General features: G+C 48.1%; 1 protein-coding gene across 2 annotated transcripts in view; it reads left to right on the top strand.

Moving 5' to 3' along the window:
- The window catches only part of WNT3A (Wnt family member 3A), a 118,896-nt gene that overhangs the window by 61,698 nt on the left and 37,677 nt on the right, over nt 1-19,521 (top strand). For both annotated transcript variants that reach the window (XM_073329597.2, XM_073329599.2), the window contains exon 2: nt 2,936-3,177. In XM_073329597.2, the coding sequence (XP_073185698.1) occupies nt 2,936-3,177 (242 nt within the window). The remainder of the gene's footprint in view (nt 1-2,935; nt 3,178-19,521) is intronic.

The following is a 19,521-nucleotide window of genomic DNA, read 5'->3' as shown; positions in this document are numbered from 1 at the left end:
ATTGTGCTTCGGAGTCTTGAAGTGATTTAGGAAGATAACTGAGTTTAACAGAGCGTTACTGAAATGTGCATGATGGACAGAAAGTTAAGAGAATCTACCCCACAATTCTCCAGCTGGAGGTCAAGTGACCACCCAGTTCACCAATGAAATGCCAAGTTTACATTACACCATCTTAGCAGCCAATGACACCGGGAGGACATGGTTATGCTGCTCACAGCTGCAGAAAGCTGCCTTCTGTGGCTGTCTCATAGCCAGAGAAAGGCATGGCTGTTTCTTTACATATTAAGGAAGGAGCTGTGTGAAACACAAATATATTTTCATTTAGAATTATTTCTACCAGGATTTGTACCTAAGGTGATTTTCCAGCAGCAGTATCAAAGGCATGACCTGGCAAACTCTTATTCCTATGGCGAGTCCCTTACTCTCACTAGTCCCAGTGGGTTCAAAATGTGGGGGCTGGCAAGAGCTAGCTAGGATTATTATTATCATGAGTCTAACTAGATAGGATTGGGCTCTTCAGACCTAATGTAGCTCCTGTTCAAATACATGGAAAGCCTCCCAAAGACTTCAACAGGAATGAGACAAAGCCCCTCGGGGGTTGGCCCTGAACCATTGAAGTCAATGGGAACTTTGCCACTGATTTCAGTAATAGCTGGATGAGACCCTTAGGGCTTCAGCCATAAGCTCCGACTTATATAGTGAGTGCTCAGCACCTACTGGCAGCCACGCTGATCAGCTCCTCCCCCTACCCCCCAGCTCCCCCCACCCGCCAGTGGGCCCTGATGATCAGCTCCCCCCCACCTGCTCCCAGCCCTTCCCACCGGCCAGTGATCAGCTTTTCAGTGGCGTGCAGGAGGTGCTGGGAGGAAGGGGGAGGAGTGGGGGCAGGAAGAGGCGCAATGAGGGTGGAACTCGCTTGGGGGAGTGGGCAGAACGGGATGGGAAGAGTCGGGGTGGGGGTGGAGCAGGGGCAGGAAGAGGTGGGACAGAACCTGGGGCAGAGCCTGGGGTGGAGCAGGGGCCAAGCACCCACGGGGAAATAGAAAGTCAGTGCCTCTAAGCCAGTGCCCCTTGCAGTCAAAGGAAGGGCTCGCATTGACTTCAGTGGATAATGGATGGGGGTTTTCAGGACCTCAAAGGTCTTGAAGCACTTGATGCCCACTTCAGTGGGAGTTAGGTGCCTAAATACATCTGAGGATCCAGGGTCATGGTGGAGCCTCCATCACTGAACATTTTTAAAGCCTAATCAGATGGTTTTCAAAAGGATCCATCTAGGAGTAATTTGGGGGGAGGTCTGTGGCCTGTGGTTATATAGCAGGCCAGAGGAGGTGATCACAGTGGTCTCTTCTGGCCTTGGAAGCTATGAATCAGTCCCCAAGGGTTTGTCCTGACTAGGATTTAGGGATGTGTTGTTGGGACATGTTAGCTCACATGCTCTAGTCTAACACAGGGCCATGTAGGCTTTAACATGTGCTAGCTGATTGAGTTGGAGCCAGATGGAAGGTTTAGCACATGTTAGCTAATGCCTTCTGTCAATTGCCGGGCTCGCTCCCCAGCGCAGGAAGGATCAGTCCCAGGGCCTTGCCTCAGCGCACAATTTATTGGTTAAATGGCAATTTGGGGGAAAAATGTCAAAATAAAGTAGTTCTCATGCCCATCATAGGCTGAAATTCCCAGAAGCTTTTCCTCACCTCTCTCAGCCCCTCCGGGTCCTTGCCCTGACTCAGGGCCTACTACAGAATCCTCCCCGATCCCTGCACTTCACCAGCTCTGCTGAGCTCTTGTGGCCTTTCTAAGGACCCAGGGCTCCTTAGGCCTCAGCTAGGAAGCATTGGTGAGGCTGGGCCAAGCGTCCCTTTAAAAGGCCAGCCCGCCTGTGACACCTTCTAACTCACCTTTTATCCTAGTTAAAAAAAAGAATTGATCTTAGGTGAAACATGGCCCCATCACCACAGTCTCTGAACACCTCACACTCTGTAATGCATTTATCCTCACAACACCTCTGGGAGGTAGAGCAGTGCAATTATCCCCACTGTACAGATGGAGAACTGAGACTTGCCTCACAGGATATAGGAAGCCTCTGGCTCCCAATTCTTAGACTAGGGCACAAAGCTCTGGCCCCTCCTTCCTCTCTACGCTAGCCTTCTTGCAGCACTCGGCATCGATATAATTGTTGTCATTTTTTTTTTTTACAATTTCAGTGCGAATAACCTTTTTTTAAAAACAGACAAACTTGTTCTGCCACGGAGGCAGCCCAAACACAACAAGCTACTGCTAAATGAAAACCCGGGTAGCAAAGATGTGTTTAAACAGAAAGAGAAACTGGCCAGCGTAGTTTCACGTTCAGGGCAAAAAAGTAAACCAAGAAACTAAATCAAAGGTGCAAAGGAAATTTGACTTTAAAAATCCTTTCGGTTGTAATAATCTAGGTGGTTGTTAGGAGCACTCATAAGAGCATATTGAAATCTATTTAACTAGCTGTATGTCTATCTATCCTTCTATCTGCCCATCTATTTTGATTGCACCTGTCATTATGACATCTGGATATTCTGCAAACCATCCCTTATTTTCTAGTGTAGTCCAGGCCTTAATTTGGATCACTTTAATTCTGAATACATTTGTCCACATAGGACTTTAATACAATTTAACTAATCCACTTTAAAAGATAATTCAGATTAGTTTTCCTGTGTGTCGCCATACAGACAAGACCTAGTTCAGGGAAGGAGTTATGGTGGGGTTCTTTGTTGGGGATTGTGGAAGGTTTAAAGAGGTAGATGACTCCATTCTCTGTGGGGAGGGATCAGGAGCTGGGACATTTATTGTTGGGCAGAGAGGGCTGAGGAACTGAAAGTGTTGCTGTCCCCTTAGCTGTGACTGGTAACAAGCCGTGCAAGGAGCAGAGTCAGCCTGAAAACTGCTATGTTTTCTCTTCCAGGTCCTTGGCCATCGGTCACCAGTATTCCTCCCTGGGGACTCAGCCCATCCTCTGCGGCAGCATCCCAGGGCTGGTCCCCAAGCAGCTGCGCTTCTGTCGGAACTATGTGGAGATCATGCCCAGCGTGGCGGAAGGGGTCAAGGTCGGGATCCAGGAGTGCCAACACCAGTTCCGTGGGAGGAGATGGAACTGCACCACCGTCAATGACAGCCTGGCCATATTTGGGCCTGTGCTAGATAAAGGTGAGTGCTGAGTGATAAGGCAAGCGAGGGTGATACATGTGGACTATTAGCAGCAAATATACATTGAAACCCATCTTGTATAGAATCACAGAATGTCAGGGTTGGAAGAGACCTCAGGAGGTCATCTAGTCCCACCCCCCTGCTCAAAGCAGTAGTTGGTATCATTTGTCGTGACCTTTTCTTTTGGGCTGGTATAAAGTGCCATGCATATAAAGTGCAAGCTTTCTCCACCTAGCCTCCCACCTGTACGCTTCTGGCCTGATGCAGAGAGGCCATCATTAGAGCAGAGAGGACAATTCAGTCCCAACACCCGTTCAGCCCTGGGCCTCGCCAATGTGATGGCCAACAGCAGTGGGCTCACTGGGAAGAGGACTGAGATCTCCCAACTCCTTCAGACAGGCTACCAAACACTCCTCAAGTGGTAACAGTGTTCACTCACTGCCCACCTGGGGCTGGTGTTGAACAGGTGACCTAGAGAGCTAGCATTGCCAGGGCCCTGAATCATCTAGTCTCCTCCCATAGATTTAGATTGTTAATGCAGCAGCTGTTTTCATTGGTAGAGCTGGACCTCTGGATTCCATTCCAACCAAACGTCATTTCACGCCACATCAGATGGTCTGTCAGTGATTGCTGACTGGCTTGGCCTGGCATGCTGTCAAGCAGGCTGAACGCACACACCCCCGCCCCCCCTCCTCCCCCCGAAGGGCTGTATGTAAAGGGGAAATGATACACTGCAATGAGGATTAATGGGTTCCCCTTTCAGAGCTAATTGCGCTTTTAGTTTCTAGATTTTGGTGTTGGGCACTAGATAGAAAGATAGATAGATAGATACTGGGGCCTGCCTGGCTAAATAGATTCTGATCCAACTCCCACTGGAAGTCTTTCCATTGACTTCAAAAGGGAGCTGGATCAGGGCCTTGTCCCATATGTTAGATGCCTCTTTGGGAGCAAAAGCAACTGTTTTATTCTGCTTTTGCATCCTGGCTTTTAGGGCCCAGTCCAGCTCCTACTGACTTCAGTGGGAACACGATCAGGCCCTTAGTTTTAGATTAGCACGAATAAGTTCAGCTGTAAGGCAAACTTGCTTTGCATTTGACCTCCCCAGAGATAATGAAGCGGGACTCCCTGCCCAGTGCTGTTTAGGAATATCCGACACAGCCGGCTGCGCCTTCAGGATAGCAGCAACACAGACCTGGAAGTAATCCTTTCAGTGTGCAATTAAAGGCACTGTTACAGGTTCCCAAAAGGACTGACGCTCCTCCTGCTGAAATTAGCTTGTCTGAAAGCCAGAGCAACGTCAGCTGACCTCGTGTCAGCAGTGCAAGGCAGCCTCTAGGATACATTTCAGGAAGACCATTCTAAAGTCTGTTTATATGGTTGAGCTCATAAATTCACCTCAGGCCAGGATCCACTGTCACTTGCGATCAGGTGTCGGGGCGGGATATTGTTTTTATCCTACTGTGTAATTCAGAAGAGCTTTGGATCCTGTTGTGGTGAACTTTATAAAATTCCCGGACTACATCACAGCAGTATACTGAAAGGAATGCCTGTATCATTATTGATTGGAGAGAGACAAGGTAGTATCTTATACTGAGCCATCTTCTGTTGGTGAAAGAGACAAGATTTCGAGCTTACACAGAGCTCTTCTCACATTACATTAATATATTACTATCTAGAGACACCAACCAAAATCAGGGCACTCTTGCGGTAGGCATTGTACACCCACATGGAAAAGAAAGTGAAAGGAAGTGCTATTATCCCCAGGTTACAGATGGAGAACTGGGGCACATATGTATTAAGGTCTCGTCTATATGGTTTTTTACCAGTAAAGTTATGTTGGTTGGAGGCATGATTTTTATCAAACTGGTTATACTAGTTATACTAGTTTATACTAGTTATACTGGCAAAATCCCGAGAGTGGATGAACTTATAAAGATGACTCGTTTCAGAATAGTAATGCCCCTTCCCCTACAGGAATTGCTATGCTGGTAGAGAGCACCTTTATAGTGATCTAATTTCAGTCACGCTGCGGGGGGTTGAACTTTCTAGTGAGGACAAGACCCAAGTGACTTGCCCAAGGTCCCTCAAGGAGTCTGGGAACTGAACTCAGGTTTACTAAATCCTAGTCCAGTACCTTCATCACACCAGACCGCCCTAATTCCTGATACCGTCATAAACGGCACATGGGATGCCTGCGGCTCTCAGGGTATGTCTACACTGCAGTCAGGTGTGTGATTGCAACCTGTGTAGACAAACCCAAGCTAGCTTTCATCTAGCGAGCTCCAATAAAAATCCCAGCGTAGCCATGGCAGCAGGGGTCATGAGAAGGGTGAAAAGGGGGAACAATTGTACCAGGGCCCAAGCTCAGGGGGGCCTCCTCAAAACATCAATAAAAAGGGGTGAAATGGGGATGAAATTGGAGGGGCCCCAGGAAACATGATATACCAGGGCCCCAAACTTCCTCCTAGGGCCTGCATGGCAGCATAGGCTAGCCACCCGAGTAAACACCCAGGGTCCCAGGCAGGCATGTGCTGCCATTGTTATGGGAGCTAGCTAGATCCAAGCTAGATCCAGGCCCACCTCTGACTGCAGTGTAGACATACCCCAGACACAGGGCAGCATAGCTGCTCTACTGCCCCACGCCACCTTCTGATATACCTGTGGTTATATGTTGGCGCGAAGGAAGCCCGTGCCCTGTACCTGCAGCGCCCACTGCAGTCATCGGGCGTGTGTGTGCCAGGATGGGGCCCGGATCCTGCCGTTGTGCAGTAGCCAGGCTCAGCTAGGAAAAGGACGCTGGGACGATTTCATAACTGAAGAATGTTGTTCCTCGAGGGAGAATCTAACCATCCTTCAGTTTGGCTTCACCTATTGCAGGAGGCGGGGGGGGGCGGGCGGGGGGAGGAGAACAGCTCAGCCACATTCTTGTGCAGATCCCCGAGGGGAGGAACATACTTGAGCTACTACCAAAAGAAAAGAAAAGTGCTGGAGTTCACAGTTTAAAAGCCAAGTAACCGAGAAGCTAACTTCAGTGTCCCATTGCGGTCAGTGGGGCCAGGTCCTCGGCTGGTGTAAATGAGCACTGCTCCATTGCGGTCAGTGGGGCCAGGTCCTCGGATGGTGTAAATCAGCACTGCTCCACTGAAGTCACAGAAGCCAAACTGAAGTCATGGGAGCTATTCCCACTTTCACCAGTGGGGGTCTGGATCTCAGTCTTTCTTACGAAGAAGGGCTGTTTTGGTTGGATTTTGTTGTTGTTTTTATGTTTTGATTTTCCCTGAAGAAACGCTTTCTAGGCCTGAATCTAACTGAAACTCGCTCAGTATTCATGCCACACTTGCCACTTTGGTATCTCATTACGAATTCAGGGCTAGGGTCTGACTCTGACTCAGTGATGTCAAAATCTTGCTGGACTGCGGTCATGTAAGGCCACCATGTTTTGACACTGATAGAACCATAGTCTAAAACAGGTGCCTCTCTCATGGTGAACGTGAGGAGGGGGATGCTTTAGAATCATGGACCACAAGGGTCATCTAATCTAACCCGCTGCCAACATGCAGGATTGGTTGTGTCTAAACCACCCAAGACATGGCTCCAGCCTCCCTTTGAAAGCCTCCAGTGAAAGAGCTCCCACGACCTAACGAGGCGTCTGTTCCATTGTCCTGCTGTTCTTATGGTTAGGAGGTTTTTCCTGAGATTTAATCTAAAGCTGCTACGCTGTAGTTTGAACCTACTGCCTCTTGTCCTACCCTCTGTGGCAAAAGAGAACTTTTCTCCATCTTTTTTATGGCAGCCTTTCAAGTGTCTGAAGACTGGTATCCTGTCCCTCCTTAATCTCCTCTTTTCCAAACTAAACAGACCCAGTTCCTTCAGCCTTTGCTCGTATGGCTTGCATTCCATCCCTTTCATCATCTTTGTCACTCATCTCCGGCTCCTTTCCAGTTTCTCTCCACCTTTCTATATATTGGTGACCAAAACTGGACACAGTCCTCCAGCTGAGGCCTACCCAGCACCGAGTAGGGTAGAACTATCGCTTCCCTTGACTTGCAGGCTATGCCTTTGGTAATGCAAGCTCAAATTGCATTTGCTCTTTTTGCAACAGCATTGCATCGCATTGCTGACTCATGTCGAGGCTGTGATGCACCACAACTCTCAGATCCTTCTCAGCAGTGCTGCTGCCAAGCCAGCTTCCCCCCCCATTCTGTACTTGTGCATTTGGTTTGTCTTCCCTGAGAGTAGCCCCTTAAGTTTGTCTGTTAAATTTCATTGGGTCGTCTCTAGCCCAGTTCTCCAATCTATCAAGACCCCGCTGAATTTTAGCTGTATGTTCGAAAGTGTTGGCAACCGCCCCACCCCTGCTTTGTGTCATCTGCAAACGTGATCAGTCTGCTCTCTAGTCCTACATCCAGGTCATTCATACAGATGTTAAACCACACCGGACCCAGAACAGATCCTGGTGGAACAGCACTTGAGACCTCCCTCCAATCCAACGTCGTTCCATTAATAGTTACTCTTTGTTTGTGGTTCTTTAACCAAGTATGTATCCCCTTAATGGTAGTTCTGTGGAGCCTGCATTTCTCCAGTTTACTTATCAAAATGTCACGTGGGACTGAATTGAAAGCCTTGCTGAGGTTCAGGTGTATTATGTCGAAGGCTATGTTTTAGTCATGGGTATTTTTAGTAAAAGTCATGGACAGGATATACCCCTAACTAAATCCTGCAGGGGGGGAGGGCAGCCCGGGGTGCTGTGGGTGCTCGGGGGGGCGGGGGGGACGGTCCAGGGGGTGCTGCAGATGCTCAGAGGGAGCAGCCCGGGACCCCCGCTGGTGCTGCGGGGGGCAGGTTGGCAGGAATGGCAGGCTCCCTACCTGGCTCCTCGAGGGCTCTGGGTGGCGCTTACCTTGGGGGTCTCCCTGGAAGCAGCAACATGTCCCTCCCCCAGCTCCCATTGGCCAGGAATTGCAGCCAATGGGAGCTGCGGGGGTGGTGCCTGTGGTTGGAGGCAACATGTAGAGCTAGGAGCCGATGGAGAGACATTCTGGGGGGACCTCCAAGGTAAGCACCGCCCAGAGCCCTCACCTCCTCCTGCACCCCAACCCCCAGCTCTGAGCCCCCTCCCACATGCACCCAAACTCCCGCTGCTGCTGGAGTTGGGGGGGGGGGCAGGCAGTAGCCCGAGTCTGCTGCAGCCGCCGCCGGTGTGGTTGGCCCAGGAGCTGCCGGAGTGGCCGTTGCAGAAGTCACCGGAAAGTCACAGAATCCGTGACCTCCGTGACAGACTCGTAGCCTTAATTATGTCCACCACATACCCCCATCCGCCAAATCAGTTACCCCGTCAAAGAAGGAAATCAAGCTGGTTTGGCATGATTTGTTCTTGGTAAATCCATGCTGGCTGTTAGTGGTTACCCAGGGCCAGATTTAGGGGCAAGCGATCCAGGCGACTGCCTGACGTGCCGGGCTTGGGGGGTGCCGGGCTTGGGGGGTTGTTTTTGTTGTTGGCGACAAAAGGGAAAATAGAATGTTTGAAGTAACATGTTTCAGGTATTCCGTATGTGGATTCATTTTTCACTAACCTCCTAGAATGTTCTGGACCTTTGTAGAATCTCGTGGAACCTTCCAGACTTTCTGAGAACTACATTTTCCTTGAACCTCCTAGAATGTTGTCCGCTGTACTCTCGCAGGTATATAAGGGGTGTTGTGTCACCAGTCAGTCAGTGAGATATAAGAACAAACTGAAGTGAAGTGAGAGCCCAGCTGCGATATTGTGAACCTTGTTTTATTGAGTAATTATGAAAGCGTACTTGTGTTTTAAGACTTGAAGAGTGTAAGTAGCGACGAATAAAGGACATATTTAATGAGACACCAGAGACATCTATTGAACCTCTATCTGTGCAACAATATAAAAGAAATACTGGTTCTTCTTTTGCCATGCTTCACATGTAATGTTGGATGACTTTCTAAGACCGCGGAACAGAGACTTTTGTTCTCCCTCATACTGTTTGTTTTCCCCATAGACAATAAAAGATGCCCCAAAAGAAGCCTTCAGGAGCTCATTGTAGGAAGCGAAAAGCTCAGTTGCAATCTAGTTTGCAGCAAGGAACAAATCTGATGGGAAACAAAAGGGGGCGTGGGGCACCAAAAACACTCCTTGCTTGCGGTACCATTTGGTCTAGGGCTGGCCCTGTGATCACCCCTTCATCTCCAGGTAGTCACAAATTGAATGTTTTATACATTGCTTTAGCAGCTTCCCAGGTATCAAAGCCAGGCTGACTGGTCTCTAGTTTCCTGGCTCCTCCTTTTCCCCTTTTTTAAAGATGGGCACCACCTTAGTCCTTCTCCAGTTGTGCAGCCCCTCTCCTGTCATCCATGAGTTTGTAAATATTATTGCCGGGGGCTCTGAGATTTCTTTAGCTAATTCCTTCAGCTCCCACAGGTGAATAGCATCCAGCCCTGCTGATTTGAATTTATTCTGATTGGTCAGAAGATCTCTGACATGTTCTTCACTTACCCCGATCTGCATCCCTCCCCCTTTATTCTCTATGGTAACTTCGGTAATCATCCGGTCACATCTTATTTTTTGTGAGAAGACTGAAACAAAGTAGGCATTGAGCAGCTCTGCCTCCTTATCTTCCGTTCCCAGCTCACCTTCTCCACTGAGCAGCGGACCCACACCCTCCTTGATCTTTCCCTTTTTGTCTGACATATTTGAAGAACCCCTTCCTGTTGTTTCTAATGTTTCTTGCTAGCTGTAACTCATTCTTTGCCTTGGCTTTCCTGATTTTGTCCCTAAACGCTCGTGCTATTCCCATGTACGCTTCCTTGGTGCCATGCCCCTCCTTCCATTTCCTGTAGGTATTCCTTTTGCGTTTTAGATAGGTAAAAAGCTTCTTGTGTCCACACATGCAAGGAAAAACCCTTGTTATGGGGTGTGGCTGCCCCATAGCACTCCCTACTGGCTAAGTGTAGCACTACAGGTACTCCCTGCTTCAGTTTCTCTCCTCGGCGTGCCACACATCAGTCTGTTCTGGAGATGTCTTAACCCTCTGGCCACGTCACAGAACAAGAATTCCAAAATAAAAAGTCCCAAACAAACAAAAAGTTTCTTCTGCTCTGTGGGGCTTCTCTCTACCCTATGGGCCCTATTCCCAGCCCCTTTCTGGGCTACCTTTCTCTGCTCTGGGCTAGCTCTGGAGTACCCTTCTCCTGCAGAGCCTGGCTCAGAGCCTTCCACAGGAGCAAGCCTTACTGCCTGTGGGCCTGAGTGCTAGACTGATCTCTCGCAGCTCTTTTATAAGGCCAAGGTGCCCATTAAGCTACCACCTGATCCTCCTTAGCCCCACCCCCTCAGGCTGGGAAGCAGCTAATTAATTATGGCACAGGTGTGGATGGCTCCATCTCCCCATAAACGGCCAGTCACCCCTTGACACCTCTATGGTATAACATGGCTTAGCTACAATCATACATGATTTAAACATGATTGTTTCTGTAGCAAAGACAGGCCTATAGGAAGTTACATCATCAGTGATACTCAGGATCACGTCTAACCCTCAACGAGGCCTGATGTTCACGGGTGTCTAGGCGATTTCAGATGTGGGCTCTGCTCCCATTTGGACATATCAGAGTCTCATTTACTGGCCAGGAAGCCTCTCGCTCTGCTCTACTTCACCAGGTGATAACCAGGCAGGGTTCAAGAGTCCAAGAGCCACCAGCATTCATGCCATTGGACAAACGGACTATTCAGTTTGCCCATCCCTGGCATCAGAACAGTTACATGCCTATTCATGCTGAACCTTTTTGGCATTCCCCTGGCTCCTGCAGTGGTGTTTGCCTAGCTGAACCGTGCTGCAGGGCTGGGGAAAGCTTCTCAGGGGTAGGGAGATCTGGTGTTACTAAAAAGTTGTTAGTTACACTATGTTTTCCCTTCCATCTGGTCTTAATGTCTCTTGTGCTTTCTTTGTTAGTGCCAATGGATGGGCAGCTCAGGGGAAAGAATCACAGCATGGGTAGAACGCATGGTTCTTTCTCTGCAAACCACTGGAAACAAGCATCCCAGATTCTCCCAAACTCTTTGGCATGCGAGCTACCCTGCGAAACAAATCCTGGTGCGTGGAAGGGAAAAATTAATGTGGTCCCCATTACTCACCCATCCACTCCTATAGATCGATCCTATTCGTGCAACACCAATCACTATAACATCTACACCCTTTTATTCTATTTTTTGTGGGAAGAGAATCCTTTATTAAAGTGTTTGTCATCATAAAACCATCTTTAGGGCCCAAATCCTACTCCTGACACTTGTGGAAATCCATTTGTTTCTAGGTCATTCATTGCTCTAGATGTTACATGGGTATCGCTTAACTGAAAGTTGAATTTGCCCAAGAAATGTGCTTTAAAGTTATCAAAGCAGCTTTATTCTTACAGGTTACACCCAGTGGTTTAGCTAAGAAGCGTGGCTCATCCACCAGAAATCTGTTGTATCTTTTGATTTAACAAGGAGCAAACACTAGACTGGATACAGTCTGGATAATATATTGTAACAATTCTGCCTAGGCAACAGAGGGTGGACTAACTAATCTAATAGGTAATTTCCATCTCTAACTCCTATGGTTCTATTAAGGATTGTATCTGTCTATCTATGCATTTATAAGGTGACTATCCCTGAATTGTGTTAGCCTATGTTGTTCATTTAAATCTCCCAAAGCAATGTGAATTTGAATTCAATTTGAAATGCTTTGGGGCAAAAAAAACATGATTCAACATGAACAAAAGACAAAAAAACAAAGGACAAAAGAAAAAAAAGCAAACCCAGAAATCTTATTAGGTCCCTGTCTCTTTAAGAGACCTCAGCACATAATTAAGCCGGAATAAAAGTTTCCTCCCCCCTCTTTCAATAAAAGTAAATGACCTCAAACTATTTAAGCCCCCTGTTCGTTTAAATTTTAAAAGGGAGCCCTTGTCCATCCACTTCTTTCACTCCCTCCTACCCCTCCTTGCGAAAGACTGGCCGGGGCTCTAAACCTGCCAGCTGGACTGAGAAATGGCTAACAGTTATTGTGGAGGAGCAGCTTTTAATGAACTATTGAAGAATGATACATTGATGGAGTAATGGGAGTTTAAGTCGCCCTGTAATGAAACAGGTTCTCAATGCGGGCCCATTGTGGTGTAAATACGGCACGTCTCTCCCACTGTTTGGTCAGGACTAAATAGGAGAAGACAGAGGGGGGTCAGCTTATGGGGGTCTCTGCTTTAGTTAATCAATCTGATTGGATTAGGGTCACTGCGACCCCTAATAATGTCAAAGGTCGTGGCAAACTGGATTAAATGCTTTGTTGAGGAGGCCTTGGATTCTTTCAGCCTTCGTGAACGGAGCTTGTTTATTAGAGTTTAACACTCGTGCAACCTTTGAAAGTCACAGTGTCCCTTTTTGTGCATCTGTGTGTTTGCCTGGGTGCGTGCGTGTTTGCTGAGTGTGCGCGTGTGTTGCCTCGGCAAGCATCTGCACCGGCCAGATGTGCCCTCTCGGAGCATTTATCAAACTCACAGTGGACAAATGGGAACCTAACGGCAGGCTTGGAGGTTTGGAGACATAAATTCATTCCGTACCCCAATGGAACATCATGAGCTGCAGAAAGAATTCTTTGCCATCACTCCTGCTAGTGTGCAAATGACAGAAGCCAAGCCCCAAAGCCAATGGTGTGACCTCTGGATCAGTTTCCTCTGATTTTAACCCCAGGAAACATTACCCATATCCAGCAAGAAGATTAATGCTGCATGAGACTTGCCTCTTTCGAAGCCGTACGATGGTCTCCTTATTAGTGGGGAGGGACTTGGACTTCCAGAGGTTGCAAGAACCCGCGCTTGGGTGGCCAAGGCAAGGGGAAGGATGTGAATGAATGAGTTACTGTGATCTGCCTTGGGGACCCCAACCTGTTCTGAAAGCCCAAGTGTGAAAAGATGATCCTGGCTTGACCTCGATTTCACAGCAAGCATTGCTGGACAGGTACAGTAGATTTCTTAGCAGGCAGAGAAATTATGCCAACCCATCTTTTGAGGGCTTCATCCGGCAGTGATAATAAATGATAATAATGTCATGTCATTTATGCTGATATCACAGCGCTGGATCCCAAACCCTATATTTCTTCATTTAATCAGTTCATAGATTTTAAGGCCAGAAGGAACCATTAGATCCTCTAGTCTGACCTCCTGTATTACCCAGGCCATAGAATTTCATCTTGTTATTCCCGTATTGACTCCAATAAAGCCAGTTTTCCCAAAAGGCCTCCAGTCTTGATCTGAAGACTTCAAGCGATGAAGAATCCACTAAGCCCCTTGGCTATTTGTTTCAATGGTTAATCACCCTCGGTTAACAAAAAAGTACTTTATTTTTCATTTGAATTTGTTTGCCTTTAACTTCCAGCCATTGGATCTTGTTCTGCCTTTCACCGCTAGATCAAAGAGCTCTCTAGAACCTGGTGTTTTCTCTCCAGGTCTCAGCATATCCTAAATGTACCCAGCCATTTGATGGCATCATCATCAGCCAGGTGGAGAGCCGGTAGCCAGCTGTCGAAATACGTCAGTGGGCGCTGGGCAAGGATATGCGACATAGTCTGAAGTTGACTGCAGCTGCCTCGCGGGTCATTAGACAAACCGCATTTAAGAGATTAGTCACGCAGTTGCCCTGTCCTGTTCGAAACCAGTTCAGAGATGAACACAGTAGCCTTAGCAGTTCAGAACCTGGTGGGCAGACGGTTGGGTCTGTGACGAGAGAGTGATTAATGATTGTCCTTGCTGACCACTTGTTGCGCCAAGCAGATTCCACTCTCATGTCCTGTGGTGGCATAAATGACCATAAAGGGCATCTAGAAAAGAGGCGAGCTGGTGGGTGGTTGAAGAGGTCTGCGTACAAAGGCAGGTCACTGTTCTCACGGATCTGGGCCAGTAGCATGACAGAGGCCTTCTCACAGTGAATATGGGGTGGTGCTATGTTACTAAGTATTGGCAGGTAATTCTATTTAATAAAGCAAGTATCCGCGACACCTTAGCTATAAAATCTATATCAGCAGGTTAGATACACCTACACACACCCTGAAGGGCTACGTTCGACACAGACAGAGAGTGGGAGAAAGGAAGTACCATTATGCCCATGTGATGGGAGAACGGAGACATTAAATGATTTGGCCCAAGTTTACTCAGGAAGACAGGAGGCTCTCTTGTAGTCTAGTCTAGCATCTAAACCACAAAACTATCCTTCCTCTTACAAGAGAAGCTCCTGAACGTTGACAGAAGGGGTGGATGTTTCTGCGGGCTCAGGCTATACCTTAGTAACTGGCATTCCTTACCAGGAGCTTCATCCTGCTACTGTTGAAAGCAGTTGGAGTGTTGCCCTTGACTTCAGTAGCAACAGACCAGGGCCTCAAATTCCCCACCCTAAAGATCAGAGGGGACACAAGCCCTTGCAGTAAGGTAACATATTGCTCAGCGAGACCAAGTCTCTCACCTCTGACAGAAGAGTCTTGCCCTCTGCCCCGTACTGAAGAGATCACTCTTGCAAGAAGCTGCAGTGTTAAGACTAAGGGATTTAGACAATCTCAATAATATTTTCTTGATGGTGCGCCAACATCTTGCTCGTCTCTGTGCCAAACGCCTTCCCTCCCGCTCCCCACCCTCTACCCCCACATCCTGGATCAGACTTTTTCACTTCTGCAATAAAGTGTGGCATCAGCAGAGAGCCACGAGACATTTATTTTTCCGGGAGGTTGGTATGTTACATGTAGGAGGTTGGATGAAAATCTCTGTCTCTCTCTGATGCAAATTTTCCCCAGAGGACCTGATTTCCCACCACACCCCTTCCACCTCTGTGCTAATGGCAATTTGGGCAGCTGCCCAGGTATCAACAACAAAGATCTACAAACTGTACCTGGTAACCATGGGGGAAAGAACTGGAAGGAACAGGATTGAACATCTATCCGTACAAGTTGCACTTGGCCATGCAGGTGAATAAATGCAGACCACCAGCCACTTACCCCTGATCTGTCTGTCTCCTTTCTTGATGCTAGACAAAACAGACAGAGGCAGCTCTTGGAATCAGGGCAGCTGTGTCGGCTCTATACAGTAGCAAATCGGCATTGTATGTTGAGGTAGGAGCTGGGGGAACTGTTTCAGGAGATAAGCTGATCCTGGTGAGGTAAGGAAGGAAGACTATCTCCATGTGTAGGCATTGCACAAGTGACTATGAGTATGTCTACACTGCACACTAAGCTCGGGTCTGTGGGACCCGGACTTGTGGACTCAATGTTTCCAAGCTCATGCCTGAGCATCCACACTGCATGGTAAACTGGGACTTATCGTTGCTGGACCTAGGTTTCACAGCCACACTAACATGTACATTCTGCACTGTGCAGACCTTCTGACTTTGATCTGCGCCTTGAGCTGCCTTCACATAAGAACAGCAATACTGGGTCAGTACAATGGTCCATCTAGCCCAGTATCCTGTCTCTGACAATGGCCAGTGCCAGATGCTTCAGAGGGAATGAACAGAACAGGGCAATTTCAAGTGATCCATCCCTTGTTGGCCAGTCTCAGCTTCTAGCCGTTGGCAGTTTAGGGACACCCAGAGCATGGGGTTTGCATCCCTGACCATTTTGGCTAATAGCCATTGATGGACCTAACCTCTGTGAACTTATCTAATTCTTTTTTTAACCCAATTATAATTTTGGCCTTCACAATATCCCCTGGCAATGAGTTCCACATGTTGACTGTGCGTTGTGGGAAGATGTACTTCTTTTTCATAGAATCATAGAAGATTAGGGTTGGAAGAGACCTCAGGAGGTCATGCAGTCGAACCCCCTGCTCAGTGCAGGACCAACCCCAACTAACCCCAACTTTGTCAAGGACCTACCCCAATTTTGTCAAGCTGTGCCTTAAAAACAAATAAGGATGGAGATTCCACAACCTCCCTGTGTAACCCATTCCAGTGCTTCACCATCCTTCTAGTGAAATAGTGTTTCCTAATATCCAACCTAGACCTCCCACACTGCAACTTGAGACCATTGCTCCTTGTTCTGTCATTTGCCACCACTGAGAACAGCCTAGCTCCATCTTCTTTGGAACACCCCTTCAGGTAGTTAAAGACTGCCATCATATCCCCCCTCACTATTCTCTTCTGCAGACTAAATAAGCCTAGTTCCCTCAGCCTCTCCTCATAAGTCATGTACTCCAGCCCCCTAATCATTTTTGTTGCCCTCCACTGGACTCTCTCCAATTTGTCCACATCCTTTCCATAGTGGGGGGCCCAAAACTGGATGCAGTACTCCAGATGTGGCCTCACCAGTGCCGAGTAGAGGGGAATAATCACTTCCCTCAATCTGTCTACGGTACTCCTACAAATGCAGCCCAATATGCCATTAGCCTTCTTGGCAACAAGGGCACACTATTGAGTCATGTCCAGCTTCTTGTCCACTATAATCCCCAGGTCCTTTTCTGCAGAGCTGCTGCTTAACCAGCCGGTCCCCATGCATGGGATTCTTCCATCCTAAATCCATTCTGCATTTGTCCTTGTAGAACCTCATTAGATTTTTTTTTTGGCCCAATCCTCCAATTTGTCTAGGTCACTCTGGACCCTATCCCTAACCTCCAGCATATCTACCTCTCCCCCCAGCTTAGTGTCATCCACAAACTTGCTGAAGGTGCAATCCATCCCATCATCCAGATCATTAATGAAGATGTTGAACAAACCCAGCCCCAGGACTGACCCCTGGGGCACTCCGCTTGATACCGGCTGCCAACTAGACCTTGAGGCATTGATCACTACCTGTTGAGCCTGACGATCTAGCCAGCTTTCTATCCACCTTATAGTCCATTCATCCAATCCATACTTTTTTAACTTGCTTGCAAGAATACTATGGGAGACCATATCAAAAGCTTTGCTAAAGTCAAGGTATATCACATCCACCACTTTCCCCATATCCACAGGGCCAGTTATCTCATCATAGGAGGCAATCCGGTTGGTCAGGCATGACTTGCCCTTGGTAAATCCATGCTGACTGTTCCTGATCACCTTCCTCTCCTCCAAGTGCTTCAAAATGGATTCCTTGAGGACCTGCTCCATGATTTTTCCAGGGACTGAGGTGAAGCTGACCGGTCTGTAGTTCCCTGGGTTCTCCTTCCCTTTTGTAAAGATGGGCACTATTTTTGCCTTTTTCCAAGCATCCTGGACCTCCCCCAGTCACCATGAGTTTTCAAAGATAATGGCCAATGGCTCTGCAATCACATCAGCCAACTCCCTCAGCACCCTTGGATGCATTAGATCTGGACCCATGGACTTATGCATGTCCAACTTTTCTAAATAGTCCTTAACCTGTTCTTTCACCACTGAGAGCTACTCACCTCCTCCCCATACTGTGCTGCCCAGTGCAGCAGTCTGGGAGCTGACCTTGTCTGTGAAGACCGAGGCAAAAAAAGCATTGAGTACTTCAGCTTTCTCCACATCATCTGTCACTAGGTTGCCTCCCCTATTCAGTAAGGGTCCCACACTTTCCCTGACCTTCTCTTTGTTGCTAACATACCTGTAGAAACCCTTCTTGTTGCCCTTCACATGCCTTGCTAGCTGCAACTCCTGTTGTGCTTTGGCTTTCCTGATTACACCCCTGCATGCTCAAGCAATATCTTTATACTCCTCCCTAGTTTCCACTTCTTGTAAGCTTCTTTTTGTGTTTAAGTTCACCAAAGATTTCTCTGTTAAGCCAAGCTGGTTGCCTGCCATATTTGCTATTCTTTCTGCACATCGGGATGGTTTGTTCCTGTGCCTTCAACAAGGCTTCTTTAAAATACAGCCCACTCTCCTGGACTCCTTTCCCCCTTATATTAGCTCCCAGGTGATCCTGCCCATCAGTTCCCTAAGAAAGTCAAAGTCTGCTTTTCTGAAATCCAGGGTCCCGATTTTGCTACTCTTCTTTCTTCCTTTTGTCAGGATCCTGAACTCAACCATCTCATGGTCACTGCTGCCAGGGTTGCCACCCACTTCTACTTCCCCTATCTGTTTGTGAGCAGCAGATCAAGAGGAGCACGGCCCCTAGTTGGTTCCTCCAGCACTTGCACCAGGACGTTGGCTCCAACTCTCTCCAAAAACTTCCTGGATTGTCTGTGCACTGCTGTATTGCTCTCCCAGCAGATGCCAGGGTGATTGAAGTCCCCCATTAAAACCAGGGCCTGTGATCTGGAAACTTCAGTTAGTTGTCCGAAGAAAGTCTCGTCTACCTCCTCCTCCTGGTCTGGTGGTCTATAGCAGATGCCCACCACGACATCACCCTTGTTGCTCTCACCTCTAAACTTAACCCAAAGACTCTCAGCAGGCTTTTCTGCAGTGTCATACCGGAGCGCTGAGCAATCATACTGCTCCCTTACATATAGGACAACTCCTCCACCTTTTCTCCCATGCCTGAACAGTTTATACCCATCCACGACAGAGCTCCAGTCATGTGAGTTACCCCACCAGGTCTCTGTTATTCCAATCACACCATAGTTCCTTGACTGTGCCAGGACTTCCAATTCTTCCTGCTTGTTTCCCAGGCTTCCTGCATTCATGTACAGGCACCTAAGATAACTAGCCGATTACCCTACTTTCTCAGTATGAATCAGGAGGCCTCCCCTGTTGCACCCTCCTCCTTGTGTTCCCTCCTGGTATCCCACTTCCCCACTTACCTCAGGGCTTAGGTCACCGTCCACCAGCAAACCTGGTTTAAAGCCCTCCTCACGAGGTTAGCAAGCCTGCCTGCGAAGATGCTCTTCCCACTCTTCGTTAGGTGGATCCCATCTCTTCCTAGCAAGCCTTCTTCCTGGAACAACATCCCGTGGTTAAAGAATCCAAAACCCTCTCTCTGACACTACCTGTGTAGCCAAGCATTTACGTACAGAATTCAATGGTCCTTACCTGGGCCTTTTCCTTCAACAGGGAGGATGGATAAGAACATGACTTGCACCTCAAACTCTTTTATCCTTCTTCCCAGAGCCACATAGTCTGCAGTGACCTCCTCAAGGTCACTCTTGGCAGTATCATTGGTGCCCTCATGGAGAAGTAGGAAGGGGCGGTGGTCCGAGGGCTTGATCAGTCTCAGCAGGCACTCTGTCACATTCTGAACTTCTCGAATTTCCCGGTCTGGACAGCAGATGGATGACTCCGTCCCCCTTAGGAGGGAGTCCCCGACCACCACCACCCGTCTCCTCCTCTTGGTACTGGTGGACTTGGAACCCCCATACCTTGGGCAATGCATCCCATACCTTCTGGTCGATGGGGTCTCCTTCTGATCCCTTCCCTCTGATAACTCTCCCAAACCATTCTCTTTTGTT

This window comes from Lepidochelys kempii, chromosome 2, assembly GCF_965140285.1.
Source record: "Lepidochelys kempii isolate rLepKem1 chromosome 2, rLepKem1.hap1, whole genome shotgun sequence".
In the NCBI taxonomy this organism is placed as follows: domain Eukaryota; kingdom Metazoa; phylum Chordata; order Testudines; family Cheloniidae; genus Lepidochelys; species Lepidochelys kempii.
This window is presented reverse-complemented; position numbering and strand designations above follow the sequence as displayed.